Raw genomic sequence first — 25,473 nt, 5'->3', positions numbered from 1 at the left:
GCCAGGAGCAGCAGGCAGAAGGCTTTGGAGATAAGCGCTGGCAGGAGGGGAGGAAGCCGGGGCCATTTACATAATCGTGCCTCTGCGTCCTGGAGAGGCGTCAGGGAACACGGGATGGATCTATTGATCTCTGCTGAACTGGAATACTAAACAACGCTAGGAAAGCTTATAACTTAAAGCTTTGATTAATGTTTCCTACATTAAAAAGTAGAACAGCTGTGCATTAAATTCTTTTATACACTCTGCCAAAAGTCTGAGACAAAAAAATCGCCCATTTCAATAGGAGCGCAGCGCGTGCCCAGGGTTGGTTGTTAGCACTTGAATCGTTTATCTGTCAACGTATCAGCAAATAGAAATGTAGATATAGTGGTCTATTTTAAATGTTTTGCTCTGTGCATAGTTATGTTTCATTTTCATGTTGTTCTTTTTCATGTTGTTATGTCAAATGTGGTTAGACAGGGCAGACCCCTCAGCAGCCCCACTTTCTGAAGGATAAACTGTGTATGCCAAACACAGTTAAACATGTTTCCCAGTAGCTGAGGATTTCGGAACACTGTTAAATACCTGGGTATGATTTAATTATTTTAATTGTTTTTAAGTGCAAAGCCTGCCCCACTTAGGTCCTGATTTTCTGACTTCTGAGCCTCAGAATTAATTCCTCGCTCATGAACTGGAGGCCAGCCATGACTTCTGGTGTCAGAATCTCTGCTTCAGAGAGTTTACTCACATTACCTGCTGATTCTCCTGCATATTTAGTCAGTGATGAGCAAGGGCAGTGTCAGCTGTGGCCGTGGGGATGTGTTTTCCATCCGATGCCCCTCGGCAGTCAGCAGGGAGGCTGGATGCAGCCCCGGCAGCTCCACTGTTCCCTGGCCAGGCCTGCTCAGGCATAGATCCACCTGTCCTGCACCTGCAGGAATCACCTGACTGATGTTTAGGAATACAAAGGGCATTTCTCTATTCTGAAACAGCAAAAATGAGTCAGGGAGCAGTAAATAAAAAGAGCCATTTTTCCTTGAAGGAGTGGTCAGGCACCAGCACAGGCTGCCCAGGGAGGCACTGGGGTCCCCATATCTGGAAGTGTTTAGGAGGCATCAGGACATGGTTTCGGGGTGATGATGGTGGTGCTGGCTTAGCCACTGGACTTGATCTCTTCCAGCCTTGATGATTTTGTGGGATGCATGGAGCTGGCACAGGTGACAAGCCAGCTGGTACTGCTAACCTTGCTGAGCATAAACTGCTCAGGTAAATTTAAGATTAATTCTCATCTGATCTGCTTCTTACAATGCCCTTCAGGTGTGATCCTGTCAGTGCTGTGAACACGTGTGCAGCAGACAGAGTCAGGGAGTAAGGGTGCTGCTTATCAAAGTGCAGCTTGTTCTCAGGAGTTAACACAGTGTAAGAAGAAATCAGGACCGTTAAAGGAATCAAATGTAGCTCTCAGTGACGCATTACTGGGGTATCACTGACTGTGATATAATTACTGGAACTGGATGTTTTTGTGTTTTCTGATGCTGCCCCTGGGGATGCATCCCCAGACTTGAGTGGGATGTGGGTTTCCTGCCCTGGCTTAGTCTCCCAGTCACCAGTCTTGCAGGTGCTGCATTTTCTGCAGGAAAATTGTCCAGTTGATCTCCTTTGCTGTTTCCAGGAGCAGAGCCTTCGACTCCCTGTATGGATCATAGATAGCCACGATATCTTCAGCATTTAAAGTGCAGCCGTGTAGGCAGAATGGCCATCCGCAAACTAATTTAGGGGATGTGCAGATTAGGAACAAAAGCTGGGAATACAGCCCTTTGTTGTTAAACTGGTGCATTACATACTGTATTTTAATTAGGCAGGGTTTGAGAGGCAGCCCAGGAAATCCTCCATAATCCAACACTATTGAATTATTCTCATCCTTTCCCTCTGCAGATTTCTCTTCTTTTAGTGGCCGGGCTTTAAGCTGCTGCTCTTGCTCTCTCAGCCAAAACCAGAAACAGTTATTCAACAAAATACTTGTGTGTTCTTTAACTAAATTGGTGAAGCTGAAGTGGGCAGAGCAGTGCCCCGACCTCAGCTGCCTCTGTGGCTCATGAGGGTTCCTTGGGGCTTGGGGCTGTTTTCGTGTAAGATCAGCAGACAGAAGCACGGGGTTAACCATATGGAAGTGGAAGGAGCCAGATATTCCAGGGTAACTCTCAAGTCATAGCTTTCCCACCGCAAGGATTCTGTCTGAGGGGTTCGTGCTCGCCAGGGCATGTTCCTGCTTTCCAGGGAACCCCCGAGCTCAGCGCTGCCGCCGGCGCCTCAGGGGTTAATGGGAATGGGCACACTTGACTGCTGAGAGGACTGATCTAATCACTGCCATATCCAAGTGCATCTGTTCACCATGAGGTCATTCTTGTGCATGCTAATGACTTGGAAAATAAAGCACAATGCTCAACGTTATCAGGGAGGATATAGTGTAAATCTTGGCTTTTTTAGTTGCTAATGGATGGTGTGGAATGGGCAGGGAAAGCATCTCGGATTCTTGCGTTCCAGCCTTATGTTTTTAAAGCATCCTTTTCAGTGGAGCATCAGAAAAACTGTGCTGGAAAACTTGAACATGTGGTATCTGTTGATAAATGGATTCTTTAATGAATATTATGGCATTGCCCAGGAGCAACACTTGAGTCGAGGAACTATAGAGGTTTTCAGCATTCCCTGGTTTTAAAGCCTCGGGAGCTGTGCCTGCTTATTTACATAAAACCGAGATTTTGCAGCCTTTTTGTTGCAAAGGTGACACGTGCTTTTCTTTTGTCTCTGGACCTTTACATGTGTAAAGTTCTTGTAGAAAATACTTGAATGTACAGCGAACAAGATCTGGTTTATTTTAAACCACTTTTTGTTCAGTGCTGACTTTTATCTTTCCCACTTTAAGCACAAGGATTATTTGAATTGGATATGTAGATTTAAAATATATTTTTGACAGAAACAAAACTAAACCCAGAGTAACTGCTGTCTTAAACAGGACTGATGCTCTTTGTAATGGTAACTGAGCCGAGGATTCCTTCTGCTTTGGTTTGGTTTTTCTGGGTTTTTTTTACTTCTTTGGGTTTTTGGTCCTTTGGTCTTTTTCCTTGAAGCTCTGTAGGATGCTTTGTCAGATCTGTGTCCAGGTTCTGTATATATATAATATTTTTGCATATTTTCCTGGGAATATTAGAAGCATACACATCTGAAGCTGAGTAGCTGTGCCATGGTATCACAGCACATGCGGTGTGTGCTGAGGATCAAGTTTGATCCGTGTCAGTGTTGCCTGAAACTGAACAATTTGTTTCTAATATATGGGACTTAGGGAATTCCTGACTGTCCTGGTTACTCATAGGACAGGGAATTTTTGCTAGCACGGAGCACGTATGAGGTCTGCGAGGTGTGGTGATCAGCAGGTGAGACGGGACACTGTGCAGTGCTGCCATGGTGGTGGAGGTCGTCCAGGCAGTGAAGAAAGAGGAAAAGCTGAGGCAAGTAGAGCAGAGGAGCCAGGAGAATTACCACAGGAGGCAGGACTAGAGGGCTTTCTCTTCTCCCCCCTTCCCTATGAGGACTGTTAAGGATGAGGCACAGGAGCCTGTCCAGATTCCTGTCTGTTTAATCCAGGTAGTTCCTCATCCTCTGCAGACAGGAGCCTGTCTCAGCTGGACTGCCCTCAGGCGGCTCCTCCAGCAGCACCAGCAGATTTGGGAGCTGCCCCTTGCCCATGTGCTCTTGGTTATCAGTGCTCTGTCCCACAGTTTTCCTGCCCGTTTGGCAGAGCTGCTGCCTGAGTGTCCCTGTGAGGGTCAGGAATGGTCTGGCATTAAAGAGGGCAGTGTCACAGTTACCACAAAGTGTTGGGCGCAGCAGGTCTGTCCCCCCTCCAGCTCCCGTGGCTGAACAGGCTAATGCAGGTGTATGCCTGGGAGCCCAGGCCTGCCTCTGGAGGGTCCAGATGCCTGCAGAGCCCTAAGGAAGTGGCTGCCTGCTCAGTGTGTGGGGCACTGTCCCTTGTGTCACCACCGAAGGCAGATAGTCTGAACTTCTCCCCCGACGCTGGGCAGGTGCTGGGACTGCTTCCCTCTCAAGCCGGGTGTTCCCTCGGGATCTCCAGCAGGGAGGGGGTGTGAGCCACATCAGGGCTCTCAGCCTGGACCCCTGCCTTTTCCCTGTAATTGATTGGCTCAGAGGGTGCTCCCCCAGCTATGCTCTGTGGGAGAGGAGGTGGTGAGGGATGGCTCATCCCAGCAGTCAGCGCTGGGATGGGAGAAAATACGAGCTTGACAGGCCCATCTCTTCTGCCGGGTGACAGCTCCAGCTGCTAGAGCTGTCAGCTCCGAGAAGGCTCCGGGCAATGTGGCCCCTTTGCATTTTCCCTCTGCACTGAGGCACGGCAGAGACCTGGAGCAGAGGCGGAGCAGAACCGGGACACGCATGCTGAGGGCTCAGGCTGCCCTGCCTCTGACACCCACATAACCCCCAGCATTTGCCAGGTCCCCCTGGCTGAGGCTGAGCCTTGCAGAACTAATCAGCAGCTGCTCCAACTTGTGAGTAATTAAACTTCAATGTGCACATTTCAGGCTTATTTCCAAGTCCCTCAAACCATGGAGGCCATGCCCACGGTGGTGCCAGGCACTCCCACCTGAGCTGGGAGCTGTGGGCACTGGTTTAGGGTAGGTTCTGCTCCTGGTTAACCTGTAGTGTCAGATTCTCTTACTGTGTTACTTAACAGCTTTGCGAGGCACTGCAGGACCTGTGCGGCTTTGATTAACCCAGCTTCAGTTATCCATAGGCTCTTCCATGCAGGCTCAGGACTTACAGTGTACTTTGAGCCTGTCTTTGGGAGTTGGAAGCAGGAATGCTGTGCAGATTCACTACAATGATTCTCTCCAGAATTTTATTACCTTTGCATTTACTAGGAAGGAAAACAAAGATTTCCACAGACCTGTCCTGGCTGAAAGGTTAATGGGGGGCTGGAACAGCTCACAGCCCATGTGAAAACTTCATGGGTCTTCTCAGGTACCAATCTTCAAGATCCTTACAGGTCATGGAGACCCACCCTTGCCTTCAGGGGTGTTAAGCTGCTTCATGGGAAGTGGCTAAAAGGCCATTCCGAGAGCACCTGCCCTGAGGAAGAAACTACATTTTTTCTGTGGAGTGGATTTAAGATGCAATACACCATATCTCTCTCTAGCTTCCTGCAAGCTAACCCTGCAATTAAAGTGCTTTTATCTATGTTATTAACTCTGTTTTTAATGCCTCTTGCAAGAAATGTGTTTTAAAAGCTTAATGCTCCCTCAGCAGCCTCACCTGTGAGAGGCCCTCCAGTGTGTATCTTGCCTGAGTGCAGGTGTGTGACTGCCCTGGATGAGTTTTATGCACTTAAGTACTTCCCCCTCTGGGAAATTTATGTGGCACTGGGATTGCTACATTGCCACTTCCTGGGGTTTTAACCTGGCTGCAGTGTCACAGAGGTTTAGGCTTCTGTGAAGCCTCAAATTTTACCCGGTTTGAAATGGTGTGACCAACAATGGTGCCGGAGGTGGAGCTGAGGTGTGAAGCAGCTGCATCCCACAATCCCACGGCAGCAGGTTTGGCAAAAGCTGAAGTGCAATGATTATTCCTTCCAATTTTTTAACAACATTCTCTCCCTTGATCGTTTCAGTCCTGAGATCCAAGGATGAAGCGTGTGGGTCCGTGTTTCTGCAGCTCCCCTTCCCACCATTAGCAGGATGTGCTGTGCTGGGCTGGCATGAGCGCAGGAGTCATGGGGCGCTGGTCCTGCACTGACACGATTTTGTTCTCTCCCTTTAGATTAGAATGTTAACGCTCTCGGTACGGTAATGGCCGCAGGTAAGAGCCATGCTTCCCGCAGGCCCCTCTGCTGCTGCTGCTGCTGAGCTTCATCACTATACAGCTCTCTTCCTCCTCCCTTGCCTCCTCTGCTCCATGGTTGGCTCTGCCTCCTCTGCTCTGCTCTTGCGTGTGCCTGGAGCCTCCTGTGCTCCACATGTGGCTCTGCCTCCTCTCCTCCTCGTGCAGTCTGGTGGCCTCTGGGTCTGTCTCTGCCTGTCCCTGTGCTCACGCATCCTGTGCCCCACGAGCCAGGGAAGTGTTTGGTGATGGCTGGCCCTGTTTGCCTGTGTGTGACCTGAGCTGGGACAGCTGCCAGGACTCTGCCAGGAGCCACCCTGGCCCCTGTCGCCAGTTCCCGCAGAGCTGAGTGATGCTGCTGCTGTGGCTGTGTTCACCCATGATACATCCAGGAAGCAGCTGCAGGGCAGATTTTGGTAGGGCTTTTTTCCCCTTTTTGCAAATTCCACTTACCTGGCTGAATTGCGAATTTTAAGGGCTCCACTAGTCCACAAGTCAGACACTGGTGTTTGTGGGTTTGCTGTCATTTATTATTTTTTACTTCCAAGCTGCTGTTTGGTTTTCACCACTGGTAATTTCACATTGGCCTGGCACCCTCTGGGAAAACACTGTGGGAGCAAACACCCCTCTCCACAGCACTGCAAAATGAACCCGAGCTGAGCCTCAGGAGCATCCCAACCCCAACTGCTGGCACACCCCACATCTTCCAGCCATGGCCAAATGCATGGAGCATCCTCTCCGATTCTGCAGGCTCCCCTTGCAAGACAGCCAAGTCATTAGAGCCCGTGCCAGACAGCTTGCGAGGGGAATTATAATATTTGTATGGAAGCCTTTATCCGAGTGGTTTTTGCTCGCGCACTCTGCAGCTGCCACCTCCCCATCAATCACAGTGGTTTCGGAGAGCTCCGAGGCGATTGCAGAGCTAGGGATGCACCAGAAGAAAGCCGGGACTGACGGAATGCCCTGGCTCAGAGGTGGATGTGCCATGGGTGCTCCTGGCCAAGGTGTGCCTGGCCACAGCCCCACCTGCCCCTCTTGCACACGTGGCTTTGTTCAGCACTCCACGAGCATTGCTTCAGCTCATCCATTTGGAGAAAACTGTATTATTTTGACCATCTGCCATTCTGCCTCACTGCAGGAATGTCAAGTACAACACCTCCCTCACAGGCCTTCCCTCCCCCACACTTTTCTCCCCAGCCAATAGCACCACAGGTTTTGTTTTTAATCCAAAATTGACAGCTCCGCATTTTTCACAGAAAATGCCTTTACAGGCTAAGTCACACTTTCCACCTTTTAAAAATGTGCTATTTCCCCTCAGCCAGTTGTCTCAAAGAACCAATCTGGTAAGTAAGGGCTGTCTTTGAGATGCAAACACAGGGCTGCAGGCAGGCTGAGGGGGCTCACACTTGGGGCTGTGCTGCTGCTGTTCCGCTCCTGCTTTGAGTCACTCAAACACCCAGAGCTGCTCAAGCAGAAGGAGAGGTTATACCTCACATTGGAAGTGCAGCTGAGCCAGGGTGGGTCTTTGTCCTCAGACAGTGGTCAAGGGCTTGTCCTGCTGCCACACTGACGCAGGGCCATGTCCCCACCTGTGCTGCAAGGACACTGCCCTGCTCACCTGTGCCCGAGGGACAGTTCAACCATGGGCAGCCTCAGCCAAGTCCCTGGCTGCAGTTTGAGGCATTTTGCGCATGTTTGAGATTTACCTGGGCTAGGAAAGGTAAAGAGAGGACTGAAGAACTGCAGCCTGACCAGGCACGGGAACTAACAGCAAATAAAGGTGCAAGCTGAGGATGGAGTCAGTTGTTGCATTGGAAATAGGCCTGTGCTACAAAACACAAATCAGGAGTTCCAGTGGGGTGGCACTGGTGCCAGCCTTCGATGTGGATTCAGAACCTCCTTGTGCTCTCCCTGTCTGGCTATGAGGATGTTCCTCCTCCCTTCTACCTGTAATAAAAAAAGTGGTGTTTACACATTAGGAGAGAATTGCAACACAGTTTAAAAATACTGTTTCCTGAGGGAGCTGATGAAACAGTGTTCCCCGGGGAAATGCCTTGGGAGGGGTCCAGCCCTAAGCAGCAGGAGCAGGGCAGGGTGTGTCCCTCGCAGCAGCTGCACCTGGTTTTGGTCATTAGTGTCTCATTTAATGACCATGTGCTCACCTGTTGCCTCTCAGGCAGTCTGGGAAGGCCTGGCCTCTGGGGAATAACTGACAGGTGACTCCACTTAACAACAAAGCCTAACTCCACAGATCCATGGCCCCTGAGACCCTTCCCCAGTGGTCACCGTAAGCCACCAGTAATAAGGGTACTTGTTATGTAGTGGAATTGGAAGAAATGGTGATCCTTTAGGATTTTTCCAGAGGTTAAGGCACCTTCCAGGGAGAGTTTTTGTGCCAGTCCTAATGCTGGGAATGCTCATTTCCAGCTCTCTGTAACAGGCCGAATACACAAAAGCTGTTTGATGACACACAGTAAAAAACAATTTTGTATCACCCACACAGACCCATTTTATGTGTGTTTGTTGGAGCTTCAAGTGAGCAGGATAGGAGCTTCCTGCCCCCCTCCCATGGGGCTGTTGGGGGCCTGAGAGCCATCAGGGGCTGCAGGGGCTCTGCACACCAAAAGGGGGTGACGTTGGGGGGCTCAGTACTCGTGTGGACACCGATGACCTCTCATGGCCTCACTGCTCTTCACTTATGGGAGCTGGCGAAGAAAAATCCCTGATTTCTCTGGGAAGCACAGTATGGCAGTTCTTCAGCTGCCTAGAGCAAATTCCTCCTATAAAGGTCAAGTTCACCTGAGTGATCCCCAGGAGAAGTTGGAAAGAGGCAGGGGGAGGGGCTGTGCTGTGCCACGCAGATATTCCGAGGTGCACAGGCTGTTTTCTCCTCACCTGGGTTTCCCTGCCTGCTCTGTTTTCCAGGCTGCCTCACCACAAGTGCAAGCGCTGACCTCACTGTCACCATCGGCGTGGAGCTGGCGGAGCCACCCTCACCCGCGCTGCCGTGTGCCTCCAGCAGCAGGGTCTCCGGGAAGCTCCGCCGCTCCGCCAGCGCCCTCAGCAAGGCATCCAGCTGAGGCCCTGGAGCACAGAGCTGCAGCTGGGGCAGCCCAAGGCACCTGAGCACAGATCAGAATGGGCAGTTCCGGGTGAACACGTCTTGAAGGGGCTGGGCAAGGGGTTTGCTCTGTGAAATGGCCTTTCCCCAGTCTGGACAGACCTGGGGATCAGTTGTCACCTGTGTTACCATCACCACTGCACTGGCACCAGGTGAGCAAGGGCCCCAAACTCCTGGGTGTAGGCACTGGAGCCAGAGGTTGTGAACCAGCACTGAAACCATTTATTTAATGTACCCTTAGAGCATCACTTCAGTCATTCCAGGCAGCACTTACCTGTGAATTAGGGAATTTTTTCTAAATAGAGGTTTTCCCACGACTAGCCAGGTAGTAAATGTTCACTGCTGGCACACAGGTGGATGAGGGAGGAGCTCTCCAGTCTGCGCTGTCCCACCGCGGCCTTTCCATGTTGTGATGGCTGTGCAATGGAACTGCTCCCTAGAGAAACAAACATAAGCAAATCCCTTTTAGAACAGCAAAAGCCACACTCCTGCTATGACCCCTTCCCAGCAGAGTGTGAAGAACTGGGTAACTCCCTCACCTTGTCCCAGCAGGCTGTGACCTGTCTCAAGCTGGAGGACGACACAGCTGAAGGCTTTTGAGGACTCAAGGTGTCCTCCCCACACCTGCTGTAGTGAGCAGAGCTCGTGTTGGCAGTAGCTGAAGTGTTTTGGTCTACACATGTCATAGGTTAGTGGGGTGAAAATTTTTATAGCTAAATTGCCAGTATTTTAAAGCAATGGAACACTCAGATACAGCAGCCAGAGAGCCCTGTCCTGCTGCTGCTTGGTTGCTCCTGGGCACTCACACGCACACCTCCCAACAGAATGGGAGTTGCTTTAAGCGAAGGGATTGCATTTTTTGGGAAATGCCCCGTTGGGCCCCCATTTTTTTTTTGCACTTCCACTTGGTGTTATGGCCGTCTGTCTATCTGAATGCCAGTGCCTGGCCTGGGGCTGCTCTGTGCCTGTGGGGCACATTCCAGCCATGGCCAGTGATGCCGAGGTGGCCCCTGGGCTGTGCTGTGTGCCAAGGGGCAGCAGCTCCTGGCCCCTGACAGAAACTTACCTGGTGCAGCTGCAGGATGGAGCCTCCGTCACTGAGGGCTTGGATGGCCAGTTTGATTTTCTGTCGTGGTCTAACCACAACACCCTCACATTTGGGTTTTGCTTTCTATAAATTTTCTGTCTGTGAAGGAACTTAGAAAATAACATGTGTGTTTTAATTTATTTTACTTTCAGGGCCGGACAGACAAGGCTGCCTGGCCCTTAGTTATCCAGTAGCTGGTCTGAAACAATTTCAAAGGCATCCTTCTGAGTAAGGAGCCCTTTCTCCTTAGAGCAATATGCATCTCTAATTCAGGGAAGAATTAAGACATTGATGAAAATTGCGTTTTCCTGATGTCAAAAAACTATTAATTTGTATAAACTCCACTGTGGTTTTGCACCCTGAACTGGATGACAAAGCCACTCTGTTATCACTCAAAAATTAATAAATCTTTGCTCACAATAAAATTTTTTCCCAGAGCAATAAAAGGCGCGTACCTGTGTGGTGTGTGCGGCGGCAGGTGGGAGGTGCTGGGGCTGGAACTCTGGTGACGCCAGTGGTGCTGCCTAGGCCCAGCTGCCACGGGTGGGCAGGGCTGGCTGACATGGGGCAGGGACAGTCCCTGCTGGATGTGGGTTCTGTCCCTCTCTGCTGGGGCCGCAGCTGCAGGAACAGCCACCGGGTACAGAGCCGGCAGCGTTGCCAGACTGGAGTGCTCTTGAGGAGTTCATGCCACGCTGTGACTGACACATGGTCGTGCCCCATGCCCCCCACATGGCACCTCCTGCCAGCCCGGCCCTGCCCGCAGCACCAAGCACAGTGACAGACCCTTGGGACCCCCAGAAGCCACTGTCTATAACCTGCTTCCCGGCAATACCTCACGGCCCAGCCACCCACATCAGCATTAAAAATGTTTCTTAATGGTGATTTCCTACTCTGTGGAGACAGTCCTTAGGCAAATGCAGGGGCTGCGCTCAGCCATAATGATGTCTGAAAAGACACCTGGAAATCTCCCTTCCTAAACTCCTCCACTAAATTGCTTTCAGGTGCTCTAGCCAGAAATGGAGAGTTAATTGGATGGCTCCAGATAAGGCTCCCTTTGCAGGAATAACTGTGCTCACACGAAGGAGCCGTTGGGAACGCAGCTTCCACCTGCCTTTCCCAGGGAGGATCCCTGCCCCGGGCCCAGCACCACCACCCTCGTGCAGCTGCAGAACAGCTGGGGTTGGCTGGCTGCTCTGCAGACAGGGCTCACTGCTCAGGGGCTGAGCTGGCAGCACTCTGAGCTGGGCAGTGCCCCTCACCCAGGGCTGGCACAGCGCTGTACCCCCACTGCCCCGGCAGCAGGTGGGCGCAGGGCAGGCTCCGGAGAGAATGCCGAGGGCAGGCGGCTCCTGCACAGCTCAGTGCCTGCCCCAGGGCAGGAGCACAGGCCCAAGGCACCCCCACCTCCTCCAGCTGTGGCAGCAGGCACAAAAATGGCATTAAGAAAAATTAATTAAATTAAATAATATATAGATTAGTATATACTCACCATGGAGCTCCAGAATGAATTGTGTTGGAGAGGAACTTAAAGCTCATCTCATTCCACCCTTGCCACAGGCCAAGGACACCTTCCACTATCCCAGGTTGCTCCACATCCCATCCAACCTGTGCTGGAACACTTTCAGGGATCAAACCACAACAGTGGGAGCAGCCACAGCTTCTCTGGAAACCTGTGCCAGGGTCTTACAACCCTCACAGCCAAGAACTTCCTCCCAGTATCCCCTCCAATTATACCTTCCTTCAGCTTTAGAAGGATGCCTAATGCTTTTTATAAACCTTTGTATAGGTATTATTTTATTCCTATACCTATTAATATGCTCCCTATAACTGTATAAAATATATTAGGTTCTTATATATATCTTCACATCTTATGTTCTATATAAATTATATGCAATAGTATTTTGAATTATATCTCTAATATTTGATCTCATACATGTCTATATGTTTATATTAGCTAGAGTATATATTATAGGTATTAAATACACATGGATAGAATGCATATATATTATTACATTAAGGACAATATAAGCAATCTGTGATCTGCAATCTATGTATAATACAAGGTATAGAATGTGATATGCATTATATATCATACAATGTATTATATAATATATGCATTATATGTTTTATCTTATTAACACCTGTCTTTGAATATGAAATATTGAATATAAAGGTAGTATTTTTATCCAGAAATCGGTTATATGTTACATAAATCCAACATATTATATTTACACTGTACATGTATATCTACACATGCACACGTCTCTGGTGTATATTTTAGCTCTATGTATACATCATGACATAAACTATAACATCACTTCACAAACTGTAATATTGTGTGCATACATATGCAGTATACTTTAATTTTAAATGTATATAAGAAAATTACATAAATTGTATCAGCAATGTATGAATTCTGTATAACATTATATAATGAACATGTAATATCTGGCACATATATAATGTGCATAATGGAATATTCAGTGCACTACATACATACAATAAGTAACAGTATTTTAGACCATGTATGTATAGTGGATATGCCAGGTGTGCACATGTATGTGCAGCTACAGTCTGTCCTCCACAGCACACAAATCCTGGCTGCAGAGCTGCGAAAACCTCCTGTCAGACAGCAGTGTTTCATTACATCAATATTGGTAATAGATCAGTGATTATGTATAATGCATATATGATATTATGTACTGTATATAATGTATGTAATAGGCCTTGTCTAGTTGGCAATATATAACAGACATATATTATTAAACATACTATAATATAATATGCATATATATCTATTATATATTTATTTTATCATAGAATTCTAGAATAGTTTGGGATAGAAGGCAACAATAAAGCTCAGCTCATTCCACCCCCCTGCCATGGGCAGGGACACCTTCCACTATCCCAGGTTGCTCCAAGCCTCATCCAACCTGGCCTTCAACACTTCCAGGATGGGGCAAAGGCAAAATACAATTTATTATATGTAATAAATTCTGATTTTCTTCTGTGTGCGTGTAACTAAACCAAAACCTCCCAGCTCAGACACCCCCAACTGTACAGCATTCTCCTTGCATTTGGCATTGAACTGCTGTTGCACTACAGGCAATTTCCCTCTAAAAAACTGTAAAATGAGCCAATAAAAACACTGTGGTCCCACACTCTGAGAACGCAGAACCTGTTCTAACTTGCAGCCAAGCCATGTTCACTCCCTCCCCGGTATTAGCACCCACTGCAGCACAGGCAGAGCCTTTGCTCTGGTCAAATCCTCCCTGTCACTCACCTTCCCCATTCCCTAAAAAAGGCTGGAAAGCCTCAGCGAGACAGCACAGCACAAGAGCCAGGTGGGAACGGGCTGGGCTGTGCATGCCCTCGCCTTCAGAGCTGCGAGGGGACTTTATTAGAGCTTAAAAAGAGTAATTCTTCTCTAAGATGAACAGGTAGTTTAACTGGAGCTCACTGCTGAAAATAATGTCCCAGTTACCGTGTTGGGAGGATGCGTTCCTACGAGGGTCCCTGTGCCGGTGTGGAGCTCCCGCTGCCGCTGCTGTGCCCAGCTCTGCCCAGCTTCAGTTCCTGCCTGCCTGCTGAGGAGAAAACAGCGTGGTCAGAGCAGCGCTAGGGGCAGCCCAGCACTCAGATCCAGTGGCACATGTAAGAATCAAGCCTGGCGGTGTCTGGTCTGCAGCCGGTACCGCAGGACAGCCCAGCCACACTTGGCACATCCCATCTCTATGATTAATGCATCAAATGTTGCCAGAGGCACACCTTTGCTATGTGGATTGTAAACTACAGTTTAATAAAACCTTTTAAACCCTTATGTGGCTTCTTACCTGCATGGGAGGATTTGAGGTGTTTGAATGCCATGTGCAGGGTGTGCCTGCAGACCCAGATCCTTCACCGAGGGAGCTGCCTGGATTCTTCAGAGAACTACTGTCCCACCCAGCCCAAAACACTCACCACAAGCCAGCTCTCCTCACCCAGGGGCAATGAGGCAGGAGGTCTGTTGGCACCAGCATGCCACAGCACCCTGTGGCACTCTGCAGGCACAGCATGCCCCACAGGACCACCTGTGACTCCATCAGCCATTTCCCAGCTCACCCACAATGATGCCTGGTTTTAAACAGGCTTGTGTTGTGTGAGGAAGAGGTCTGAAATCCAAGGCAAAAGCCCATGCTTGTCCTGTTCCCAGGCTTGCCCCAATCCCATGGACACGTCCCAGCTGCCCAGCCCAGAAACAGACCAGGAGGTGGTGGGCAGGGCCCCCCCAAAACCTTGAGCTGTGCCCAGCTGTGCTTCCCAGTGAGTCCATCCAGCGAGGCAGCTGACAGATGCCCTACTGCACTGATGGCTGCAAGGGACCACGGTGTTGGTACAAAACTGCTAAAAACCTACCTTGGGGGCAAGCAGCCTCCAGATTGCTTCCCCTGAGGGCCAGAGCAGCTCGCCCCAGCTCCCCACCAGCTCTAAGCCCATGGGTGGGGATGGTATCCATGCTGCATTTCTCAGGACCCTGCAGGTTCCTCTACCTAATCTCCCCCCGTTTCTTTCCCTGTGCCCACACTCCATCCCAGACCACACATTCAGCTCTCAGTGTGCTAGGAGAGGAGGAGGAGGAAGGCTCCAGCGAGCGGGCAAACCCCCCTGCCTGCGTGCACAGAGCGTGAGTAGCCTCTGCAACAGCTGCCTCCGCTGCGTCATGTTTGGGGCAGGATCAGTGTTTTCCACGGTGCCCAAACCTGTTCCTGCTGGATGCACCGAGAGCCATCAGCAATCGATTTGTTAGCTGACAGCAGGAGGTTTTGTTTGCCCAGCACTGGCTGGCCCGTGCTGCCGGGTGCTCAGGACGTGGCACCCACCAGGCAACACCTGCATTCCCGGGTTCGGAGAGCTCCGGGTTCAGCCACGCTGCTCAGCCCCCGGGAGAGCTACTGAGCTACACGTGGGCTTCGGTCCCTCGGACAGGAGGAGGCAGAGCCCAGCAGAGGTCTAGTGCTGGGGGCCTGGGCAGTGGGATGGTCCAAGGAGAAACTGCTGAGCGGCAGGGACAGATCCATCCCCAAAATACTGTCCAAAGGAGGCCGTTGTGAGCAGGTGGCTTTATGACCTGTCACGGCGGTGCAATGCCCTTCACTGCCAGAGTGGCAAGAGACACAAAAAGGCGATGCTGATGGCTCCCTGTGAAACCCCTAGGGCAGTCGGGTGTCACCCTCACAAGGACCTAGCGGTGCAGGCGAGGGGAGAAAGGCTGCAAACACAAAGGCACGGCAGCTCTGCCCAGGCTGCTGCAGCCCAGCGATGCCAAAAGCAAATTACACCCCTTTTACAGGATGTTTGTGAACAGAGCCATTTCCAATGTACTCCACTGTCACCTCTCCCTACTCCTCCCCAACACAGGAGTCTCCACTAACCTTTCTGCTCAGCAGGGGATATGTCAGTGGCTGATGGTTACCCAGACAGTTCTAAAAACCTGTGGAATTCTGGCCCCAGCAAATTTTAACTGATTCTTACCAGGACAGATGCAGATTTACTTTACTATCAGGAAATGGACAGCATTATGAAGCAGTTGTTTTGTGGCCTGTTGGTGCCACAGGCTTTGAGCACAGATTTCAGCAGGGACACTGCTGTGACAGTGTGGACGGAGCCTTTACACTTCTCCAGAGGATGTGCCAGGCATGGCTCTGGAAATGGTGTCCAGTGGCCTGAGAGGACAGCCATGTGTGTTGGCAAAGTCCCCTTGGGGAGCAGAGAGCCCAGTCCATGGACAGCTGCGACACCGTCTGTGACAGCCCAGGATCTGGGGCTTTCCATGGCCAGGGAAGCCAGGAAAAGCAAAACTGCACCTCTTGCCAGGCAGGCTTTGCTGCCTGTGTCTCTTGGGCTGTGCTCTTTTCCAGTGTATTGATTTACAGCTAAAACCACAGCTTTGCCTATGCCTGAAGTCAGATCTGGCATAACCAAGTTGGTTTCCTAGGAATCAAGATAGCAGGAGCGTACCCATACTGGTGCTGTTCAGCCTGACTGAATGAGAAAAAAAAACCCAAACCAAAAAATAATCCAATCTTTCTCTAGAAAGACATTCCTTCTCTACAAGTTTTGCTCTATCAAAAAGTACTCAGGCAATTCCTGGGAAACTTTTCCCTGGGAAGCTCCACCACCTGCCTTTCCCACAGTGAATCGGGGTTAGGAGCCTTTAGGTGAGAGAAGATGGCAGGAACAGGCTGGAAAACTCTTCCAGGGAGCCAAAGCCTCAAAGGCATTGCTATGCTGAGACAGAGCAGCCCCTCTGCCCTCGCCAAGCCCTCGCAGCCCCTTGGCCCTTCATACACCAGTTTGGGGGCAGGGGTTTGCTCTTGGGGCTGCCAGGCAAATTTGCATGCTATTGAGGTTTGCTCCATACCTTCTCCTGCTGGCAAAGGGGGAGATCACACAGGTGCATGCAACACCTGTCTGTGAGAGGGCTTTCTCCACTCACACAGATTTTACAATTCGGACCAAACCCTTTACTCCCCTTTACAAACGCAAGCCCTGGAGATGGAGATTGATCAATCAATCGATCTATACATATAGGCATGTATCTATATATGCAGTTATTGAAGGATGCTGCAGAAATCCCACAGCAGGGCTCAAGGATCAGGCAGCAGCAGGCTTGAGCACTGCCAGGAAGCAGGCAAATGCTTGGCTCCTCAGCTCACAGCCAAAGCATGATGCTGCTGCTGAGCCCCTGAACCCCATACCTCAGTGCCAAGCACACGGAACAGCCACCCAGCAAAGAGCACAGCCCTCCCAAGCAGGGATTTCTACAAGTTCTCCACTTACAGGTGCCACCTGTCCTCGAGTTTTCCCTGCAACACCTTCCAGAGAAGGCCCCTGGCAGCTCTCCCCAGCAGCAGAGCAGGAGGCAGGCTGTGCCCAGTGCTGGCTGCAGCAGGGGCAGGGCTGAGGCTCCAGCTCATGGCCGGAGGACCCTTTAGCTCAGGGGCAGCGTTCCCCCAGGCCAGCCGTGCCACACCCTGCTCTTGTCCTCCCTTTAATTCCTTTTTAATTAATCTCATCAAACGGTGCAGAGCAGGCTGGTGCCTATGGAGGCACCCTGCCAGCTGCAGTGCGGAGCCGGGTGCCAGCCCCCCCGAGCCCCCAGGACCAGCCCGGCAGGGAGAAGCAGGAGGGGTGGAGGCACGCTTGAATTTGAAAATATTTTATTTGAATAGTAAATAATTATACAGTTGAAACAGTTCTATCGAAGCACTCTATAAATAGCTAACAGTTAAGAAAATAATGTGTGTAGAAAAAGAGATTGCATCTAAAAGTAAGAGCTGTTGGTTGCACGGGATAAAATGGTTAAGATCATGTGTTATTCTAGGTATAAAAGTTAAAACCTTTTTAGCAGATCCCTTTAGAAAAAAAGATCTTCTAAAATGCACAGTGAAATGGCAGGCAGGGAGACAAAAAAAGCGCATTAGAATATCTGCAATCAAATAATATCAATCTTCATAATTAATATAAATAAATAACAAATAAATAACATAATTACTCAAACCAACATATACAGATAGACAACTTATGAGCTACCTTAGTAAGGGCAAAATGAACAGAAACAGAAAATTGGCATGTCACAGTTAAGGCAGTTTCTACAGCATTTTCTGGAGACCATCAATAGCAGAGTCAAGGCATTTGTGGCTACACTAAAGGAAAAGCTCATTTCTCTCGAGCAGTTTGATCTGTTCACATCAATAAAAACCAGAGCAAAGGAATGAAATTTTTTCAAAAAAGGAAAAAAAAAAAAGAAAAAAAAAAAAAAGAGAGAGAGACCCCGGGAAGGTAAGTGTAAAGCCAGATTCCAGCAGGTCACAAGCCGTATTAAAGCTAATCGTGTGGCGGCCCCGGGGGAGCGGCGCGGGGCGGCGGGGAAGGCACGGGCGGCTCAGCAGGCGGGGCGCAGCGGCACCTGGAGCAGGATGACCTGCCGGTTCTCCGAGGGGTGGCACTTGTTGATGTGCCGGGTGAGGCCGGGAGAGCTGTAGAAGGTGGCCGGGCAGTACTTGCAGGGGAAGACCTGGGCGGCGTGCAGGAGGCGCAGGTGCCGCTCCTGGCTGCTCTTGCTGGGGAAGGTCTCCCCACAGACGGGGCACAGGCGGCACTCGGCGGCGGGCAGCTCCTCGGCGCTGGGCTCCGGGGCCGGCGCGGGTGCTGGTGCGGCGTGCCCCAGCAGGTGCTTCCGCAGGTAGGCTTGCCGGCGGAACCGCTTGGCGCAGCGGGGACACTCGAAGAGCCCCTCCTCGGAGCCCGCCTCCGAGGCTCCGCCGGGGCTCGGCGTGTCCCGCTCGCTGCCGCTGCCGCCGCTCGCCTCCTTCGGCGTCTCCTCCGCCGGGGCCGGGGCCGTTGCCGGTGCCCGGCCCGCCTCGGGGCCGCCCTTTGTGGCAGGCGGGCGCGGTTTGTGCCAGCGGCGGTGGGAGGCGAGGTTGGCGGGGCAGGAGAACACCTTGTCGCACTCGGGGCAGCGGTACTCCACCCGGACGATGCGGGAGCAGCGGTGCTGCGCCAGCGCGAAGGGGTCCCCGTACTCCTCCTTGCAGAGCTGGCAGATGAACTCGCCCAGAGGACGGGCGCAGCCGCCCCGTGCCTTGGTCGGCGCCTCCACCGGGCCCTCCTTGATGCGCAGCCCCAGCACGGGCGAGGTGGTCACCTCGTCCTCGAAGGTCAGCTTGCGGATCGCCTTCGTCTTCTTACCCGACGGGGCCTTTTGCCGCCCGGGTTCGGACGCTCCCGGCGGGCGCTTGGCGGGCAGCGGGCGGCCCGAGGCGGGCGGTGCGGCTGGGGCGGGCGGCGCGGGGGCTCCGCCAGGGCCGGGGTGGGCGGCGGGCGGCTCGGCGTGGCCAGCAGCGGCCCAGAGCTTGAGGTCAGCCGGGGCGAAGAGGATCGGGTCCATGGTGCCGGGTACGGCCGGCGCGGGGAACGACTCGGCCGAGACGGGCGAGCCCAGGCTAAAGCCGCGCTCCAGGTACTTGTCCCTGCTGACGGGCCGCGTGGGGCTGTACAGCGCCTGCACGGCGGCATCGGGCGTCCCGAACGGCACCGACGGCGGCGAGTCCCGCGGAGGGGGCGGCGGCGCGGCGGGGCAGGCGGGCGGCGGCGCGGCGCCGGCGGGGAGCGGCGGGCCGGCGGCGGCCTCGCGGCAGCAGCGCGCACGGTAGGACACGGGAGTGGGCCGCCGGCTGCGCTTCACCAGGAAGCCCCGGGGCATCTTCGCGCCGGCTCCGGGCCGGCGGCGGCCGCGGCGGAGGCTGCTCGCTCTGCCCGCGGCGCGGCCGCCGCCGCCTTTAAGCGGGCTGGGGCCATTGTTCGGGCCGGCGGCGGCGGGACGGGCCAATCAGCGGCGGCGGCGGCGGCGCGGCCGCACCTGAGCCCGGACCGGCACACGCCCGGCCCCGCCCCCGCCCGCCCCGCGCCGCCCGCCCGGCACGCGCGGCCTTTGTGTGCCGCCCCTCGCGCCGGGAGCGGTGCCGGGAGCCGGGCCGGGAGCGGGCGGTGCTCCGGGCCGGCCGCCAGCCCAGGCTGCACCGCCGCGCTCCGGGAAGCCCGGCACGGAGCGCCGTCCGCTCTCGGCGGGCGGACTGTTTGCGGGGGCGGCCAGCATCGGGGTGCGGGGAGAAGGGAGCTCGGCGCAGGAGGAGGCGAAAGTGACGCTGGTGGCGGCGGCGGCACAGAGGGGAGCGGGGCTGTCCGCCGGGGGTGCTGCCCATCGGCGGCAGCAGGTGCCCAACGACGGGTCTGTCCGAGCGGGAGAATAACGAACGGGTCATCGGGGCCCGGCCGAGCCCGGCAGCCCTGCGAACTGAACAACTCCGCGCTGCTGCGGGGTCGGGGCGGGCAGAGCCGCATCCCCGGTCCGGTGGTGACCGAACCTGTTACCCTAACTCTAACCCTAGCCCTAACGGCTTCCGCCCGGCTCCCGGCACAGGCAGGGACGGCGACGGTGGCGCTCGGTTTCAGTCCGAAACGCTGCGCGTTGGGTACGAGGCGCGGCGGGGGACGGGCAGAGGTTGCCCGCGCCGCGCGCTCCCGCACGCCGCGGTCGGTGTCTAAGCAAACAAGCCCGGAGCCCCCGGGGACGCGCGCGGCGCCGCGAGGTGCCGGTGGCGCCGGCCGGGCAGCGGCAGGTGCAGCCGCCGCGGGGAGACCCCCGGGCCGCGGCCCCGCTCCCGCAGCCCTTTGTCCGCGGCGGCGCGGGGCTGCGCGCGGGGGACTGGCGCTGCCCCGCAGATGGCGGGACCGGGGGGCGCGGAGCCGCCGCCGAGCCGGGGGCGCGTGCGGGCAGCGCCCTCCCCCGCGCGCAGGGCCCTTTGTGGGGGGCGCGGGGCACGCGGGCGGCACGCGAGCGAGCGGGGCCCCCCCGCGCGCGCCTTTGTGCGCGTCATTAGCATAAAGCTGCGCGACCCTCGGCACAAAGGGCGGCGAGCGGGGGGGGCGCCGGGGGCCGCCGCTCCCCCGGACACCCCCCCGGCGGGCCGGGCCAGGCGGCAGGGGGGGTCGAGGGGCCGCCCCGCCCGCCCGGTGGGACAGGCGTGCGGCGGGGCGGGGCGGGCGGGCGGCCCGCGGCGCATTAGCATACAGCTGCGGGCCCGCGGGCACGCGCCGCCGGCCCCCCGCCGGGGCTGCGCACCGAGAGCCCCCTTCGCTGATGGCGCTGGGCACCGAGACACCCGTTCCCTGTCTGGGCTGCACAGCGAGAGCCCCTTTACGGCCAGGGCTGCGCACCGAGACTCCCGTTCCCCTGCCGCCTCTCTCCTACCTGCAGTCGGCTGTCTGTAAATGTCGGTCGGGGCGTACATGGGCAGCTGGGCTCGGTGGCGGCGCAGGTAGCGCAGGACGGACTCCCGAAGCAACGGCAGGCCGGGTTTCTGCTCGGGGCGCTGCTCGGCGGCAGAGCGCTGCCCGGGCACCTGCAAGACAGAGCTGTCAGACAGACCAACAGGACTCGGGGCACACTCCGGAGCCACAGAGTGTGGCAGCGGGGACCGAAAACGACCTGAAAACGTGTCGGGGCTGGGACACGGGGGGCAGTGGGGCACGGAGTGGGACTGTCACTGGCGGCACGGAGTGCAGCCTGGGGCCGGTGCTGCTCGACTGTTCCCCTATCCCTCACAAATGACCGGCCACAAGTGCAGGAGCCGCGTGGAGCAAACCCATGTGGAACCCCCGGCTGGCCCAACATGGCCTGTGAGAGGGTTTTCGCCAGAGGAATTCCACACCTTCCCACCCCTCTATGCCCTATATATTCTATGGCTTTTAACCGAGCCTCGACACAGCCCAGCTGCAGCCAGAGGACCAGGCCATTATTCCTAACGGACGACAAGTGCTGTTCTGGAAGGTCTGGCACGGCACGTGTGCCCTCGGCGTGCGGCAGCATCCAGCAGCTGATGGAGGTGCAGACCCCAGCCCTGCCATCTGCATGTTTGCATCGCCGGAGCTGCGCACGCCGGCACAAACACATGGCTGTGATCCCCGAGGGGTAAACATGCCCTGCGCCAGCGGCCCTGCCGGAGCCCCGCGCTGCGAGGGCAGCCTCCCTCCGGTGACGATTTCAACACAGGCTAAACGCGCGGTCCCTGTCCCCAGAACCCAACTGGCTTTTCTATGCAGTTATTGCTTTGATTAGCAAGCATTTCTTTAAATGTTACCCCTATGGCATGACACTGATGTCCACTTTCTCTGGAAACTAACCCGAAATATGTGATGCCTGTGCACTTATGCCCACAGTTCTTAAACATCTCTTTCCCTCATTTTTACCCTTCATTAGTAATTTTTCTGAATGCTGAAATGAGCTAGAATATGAGCAACAGGAAGCAAAGACAGTAGGTCTTTTACTTCATACGGAAATGCAGCCAGTCTGAAGGCATTTAAGAGCTATTCCATGAGCACATGGTACCTAGTCTGTATCAGTCAATGTGCCCAGAAGGAACACCCAATAAAAAGATATAAATGTGACATTTAGTATATATAGTTAAAATCACTTTTAGTAAATAGACTTAAAATCACCATGAAAAAAATCCAAATAAAAGTTCAAAACACTGCATTTTCATTCAGATGCAGAGACCATCACCTGTCCATAGGAACAATCCTGACTCACAGAGCTGCTTCTAGTCTGTGCAGGGAGACTCTCTGTGTCAGGACTGCTGCCACAAAGACAGGGCAAGGCAAGTGAGTCCTTAATTCCCGGCACCAATTCCCCTCTCTCTGAAGTTGTTCACACTTACAGCATATGAAACGTGTTTGAATGATGGCAAGAGAAACACATCACGCCCCCCATTCTACCCAGAACTTAATTTTGTACTCTTATAGATGTCTTCCAGGAGAACCCAAATTAAACTGCATCCAGGGCCTTTCTGGGTCAGGACAACAGGAGGCAAATTGCTCTGAGCCCTTTGGGGAGGAGGCAGGGCTGATTGCCTGTGGCTGCAGCTGGGACACGCTCGGCAGCTTTGGGCCATGGAGATGGGTGGGCCACGGGCTCTGCAACCTCCCTTCCTCCTGCCACCCTGCCTCCGTTTACACTCAGTTCTGTTCATTTTCTGCACAGTTAAAAACTCTGTGAGCACATGTTTAAAGCCCAGTGCTATTGTCTGGAACCGCATGGGGTTAAACAAAGGCAAAAGCAGTGAGAGCAAGGGCAGGGTAGTGGGTTGGAAGCACAGAGATCAGACGACAAATTCATTTTGGGATCAGCCAGAAGTTCTTCAGGGGGTGGGGGAGGCAGCTCTGGGGGCTGCTGGATCCCTGCTGTTAGCTCTCCCCATGGAGCACAATGACTTTGGATTTTGGGCTGGCAGTTCCAGGCTGCTCAGGCTTTATGCCTCTGTCTATGGTGCTAAGGCCAAAGCTGTAAACAGCATTAGCAAACATTTTAATTTCACCCTTATTCAGAAAATCCACTTATCACTGAAAAAGCCAGTTGCTTTCACCCTTTGAACTACAAAAGCCATTCCCTTTGGGTAGGTGTTGAAAAACCTACCCACGGGCTCAGCTGAGACAGGTGTAGGATGGCCTGTAGCATGTTCCTATTAGGGAATACCACTAAACCCAAGGGGATAGAGGGACAAGCCAGGCTCCAGATTCCACTGGGTACTTGCACTAAATTGCAGCTATAATGTTTAAAGCCCAGTGCCCAATGCAAAAATGCAGTGAAGGAAAAAAATACAAGTTCAAGTTCTACTGGCAGATTTAAGAATATCCCCAAACAAGAAAACTGAACAACGTGCTGTACATGGTGACCCCCTGTGTGAGGTACACAGTCTGCTCAGGCTTCCCCGAAGAGAGAGGTAAACAGAAACATAAAACTTCAGGATATAGATGGGAGAAGAAACCAAAGTGAACAACACTACACTAACAAATTACCTAAATAATAAAATGGACTCGCCAGTCGTTTTTCTTACCTGTTCCGACATCAGGGTTTGGCGCAGTTCCTTCTGCAGATCAATAAACCGATCATGATAGATTGCCATGGACCAAGGTTCCCTGAAGTAGCTGGGTAAAAAAGAAGAAATTTAGTTATCTTGTGAACCTCTCATTAGCCACTAATAAAGTATTTACCTGCTTTTTTGCCTTTATAAATTACAGTTCTGGACCCATCATGATCGTTTGTTCATAAAATGCCTCCTTGTAACAGCATGGTCAATCAATTCTTTTAATGGATGTTCCTGATGTACAGCCAGCTTCAGTAATTACATTTAAAGTGGCTTAATTCAGAGCTGTGGCAAGACCCAGTGAAGAATCCTGATTTTATCAGAATTTAAAAGCCTGAAGACCTGTAAAGAACGGTGTCTCCATTATCTGTCCTCATTTGAGAAAAGCAGATTGCAGGATTAACTGAACTGCTGCATAAACAAATTAAATTTGTGTAGACAATGACACAAATGTTGTTCATCATTAAGGTTTCTGGATTAATAAAAGCCAGAAAAACAGGCCACCACAGCGCTGCAATATGTTCTTTGCACTAGTGTGATGAAGCTAAATTGAACCGATTCTAGGAGGAAGCTCTTGTAACTTTTTCTTTCAGTGACAGCATTCACAACAGCATTCTTCCATGAAAAAGGAGGAAAAGGATTGAGAGGACACTGCTCCCTGTAGAACCTCACGGTTGTAAATATAACCAGGGGCTGCCAGATTACAGAGCTGTGATTTACTTCTCTTTATAATGAAAGATAATTTTAACAGCTCAGGCGAGATGCTTGGTGCATAATTCTTGTTAATGCTCACTGCGGTCAGGAAGTGCCCCATGCTCATCCTCATAATGACCAAGCAGATGTCAGCAGGGTCACCCAGGAAGTTGGGAGAGGGGGGCATTTGCGTGCTTGCCACCAACACTCACACCTTGGGAATGGCAGCAGGACCCTGGCACTGCCCTCAGGAGCACATGAACCTTCTTGCCTGGTTCAGCTGTCTGACCTTTAAGTGAACACCTGGATAAGGCAACTTAACCATGCTACACAAATTTAATAATTCTGAGACACCTGTCTACAGAGAATTAATGTGCAGTTTCCTCTCTGCAGATTTTATTTCCTCCTTGTCCAAGAGCATGATTTCCCCCTCCCGCTCTGAATGACACCTCAGCTCTCCCTCACACTCTGTCCCATTAAAATGCTGTGTACACCTTGCACAGCTTGGCTGGGCTTCCACGTGCTCGGCCCCTCTCTGCCCCAGCACCCCGATCCCTCTCTGTGTGCCAGGCTGGCTGGAGCTGCCCCTTGGGATCTGCACAGCCTCCAGCACAGCAGGGCTCTCTCCCACAGAGGTTTTCGCAGCATAAATATTTATGGACACTATTCCCAACACCGCATCCTTGCTATGGCAAGTGCTGCCCAGCCTAGGAGTTACTGGGACTAGCACTTGCCTGCTCACTTGGATATGCAGGTTAGAAGGGATGAGCTCAGTTTTAAGGATCCTTATTTCAGTGACTGGACACCCAAAATGTCTGCAGAGAGCTGGAGAAAAACACAATATCCCTAAATATTTAAACCCCCTTCAATTTCAGAACCCAACATAAACTTTTAACTCACTGTTGATAATAAATAGCAAAGAGAGAAAGGGAGAACACAAGAATACATTAAGGTAATTAAAGACTGTTTCTACTGATATGCCATGGTAAAAGCCATGGGCCAAATTTTTTTACTTTAAGCTGGCATTTTAATTTTGACTATAACCCTGAGCAGATGATTTCCTCTCTTGACTGAGGCACACCTTCCAACTGCCTTACCTCACTTAACGGACTCACCTGCCTCACTGAGGTGTTGCATTAAATGCTGTTGATAAATGTTTCAGGGTTGCTGTGTATTCCTGATATTGTTACCAGCTCCATCTATAACCATAATTTTAACTGTTCCTGTCAATATCC

The 25,473-nt window shown here is 52.7% G+C and overlaps 3 protein-coding genes across 14 annotated transcripts in view; 1 reads left to right on the top strand and 2 right to left on the bottom strand.

Annotated features, from left to right (window-relative positions):
• RALGAPA2 (Ral GTPase activating protein catalytic subunit alpha 2) overlaps window positions 1-10,525 on the top strand; it is a 94,651-nt gene extending 84,126 nt beyond the window's left edge. For 4 of the 6 annotated variants that reach the window (XM_085054076.1, XM_085054077.1, XM_085054075.1 and 1 more), the window contains one exon: window positions 8,797-10,525. In XM_085054076.1, the coding sequence (XP_084910202.1) occupies window positions 8,797-8,951 (155 nt within the window). In that variant the 3' untranslated portion in view covers window positions 8,952-10,525. Of the gene's footprint in view, window positions 1-5,811; window positions 5,851-8,796 lie in introns of all 6 variants that reach the window. The other 2 variants (XM_085054081.1, XM_085054078.1) reach the window with 2 other exon arrangements.
• CFAP61 (cilia and flagella associated protein 61) overlaps window positions 6,380-25,473 on the bottom strand; it is a 96,963-nt gene continuing 77,869 nt past the window's right edge. For 2 of the 7 annotated variants that reach the window (XM_085054082.1, XM_085054083.1), the window contains exons 25-28: window positions 23,516-23,606; window positions 20,875-21,025; window positions 8,183-9,428; window positions 6,380-7,818 (exon numbers count right to left, since the gene is read on the bottom strand). In XM_085054082.1, the coding sequence (XP_084910208.1) occupies window positions 9,310-9,428; window positions 20,875-21,025; window positions 23,516-23,606 (361 nt within the window). In that variant the 3' untranslated portion in view covers window positions 6,380-7,818; window positions 8,183-9,309. Of the gene's footprint in view, window positions 9,429-13,566; window positions 13,670-20,874; window positions 21,026-23,515; window positions 23,607-25,473 lie in introns of all 7 variants that reach the window. The other 5 variants (XM_085054085.1, XM_085054086.1, XM_085054087.1 and 2 more) reach the window with 5 other exon arrangements.
• INSM1 (INSM transcriptional repressor 1) lies at window positions 17,265-19,457 on the bottom strand. The gene has a single exon (XM_085054091.1). The coding sequence runs from the start codon at window positions 19,324-19,326 to the stop codon at window positions 18,007-18,009; it is 1,320 nt and encodes a 439-aa protein (XP_084910217.1). The 5' UTR covers window positions 19,327-19,457; the 3' UTR covers window positions 17,265-18,006.

Source organism: Lichenostomus cassidix, chromosome 3 (assembly GCF_008360975.1).
Source record: "Lichenostomus cassidix isolate B80296 chromosome 3, HeHo_3.0, whole genome shotgun sequence".
In the NCBI taxonomy this organism is placed as follows: Eukaryota; Metazoa; Chordata; class Aves; order Passeriformes; family Meliphagidae; genus Lichenostomus; species Lichenostomus cassidix.
The sequence above is the reverse complement of the archived record's forward strand: the minus strand, read 5'-3'. Positions and strand labels throughout refer to the sequence as shown.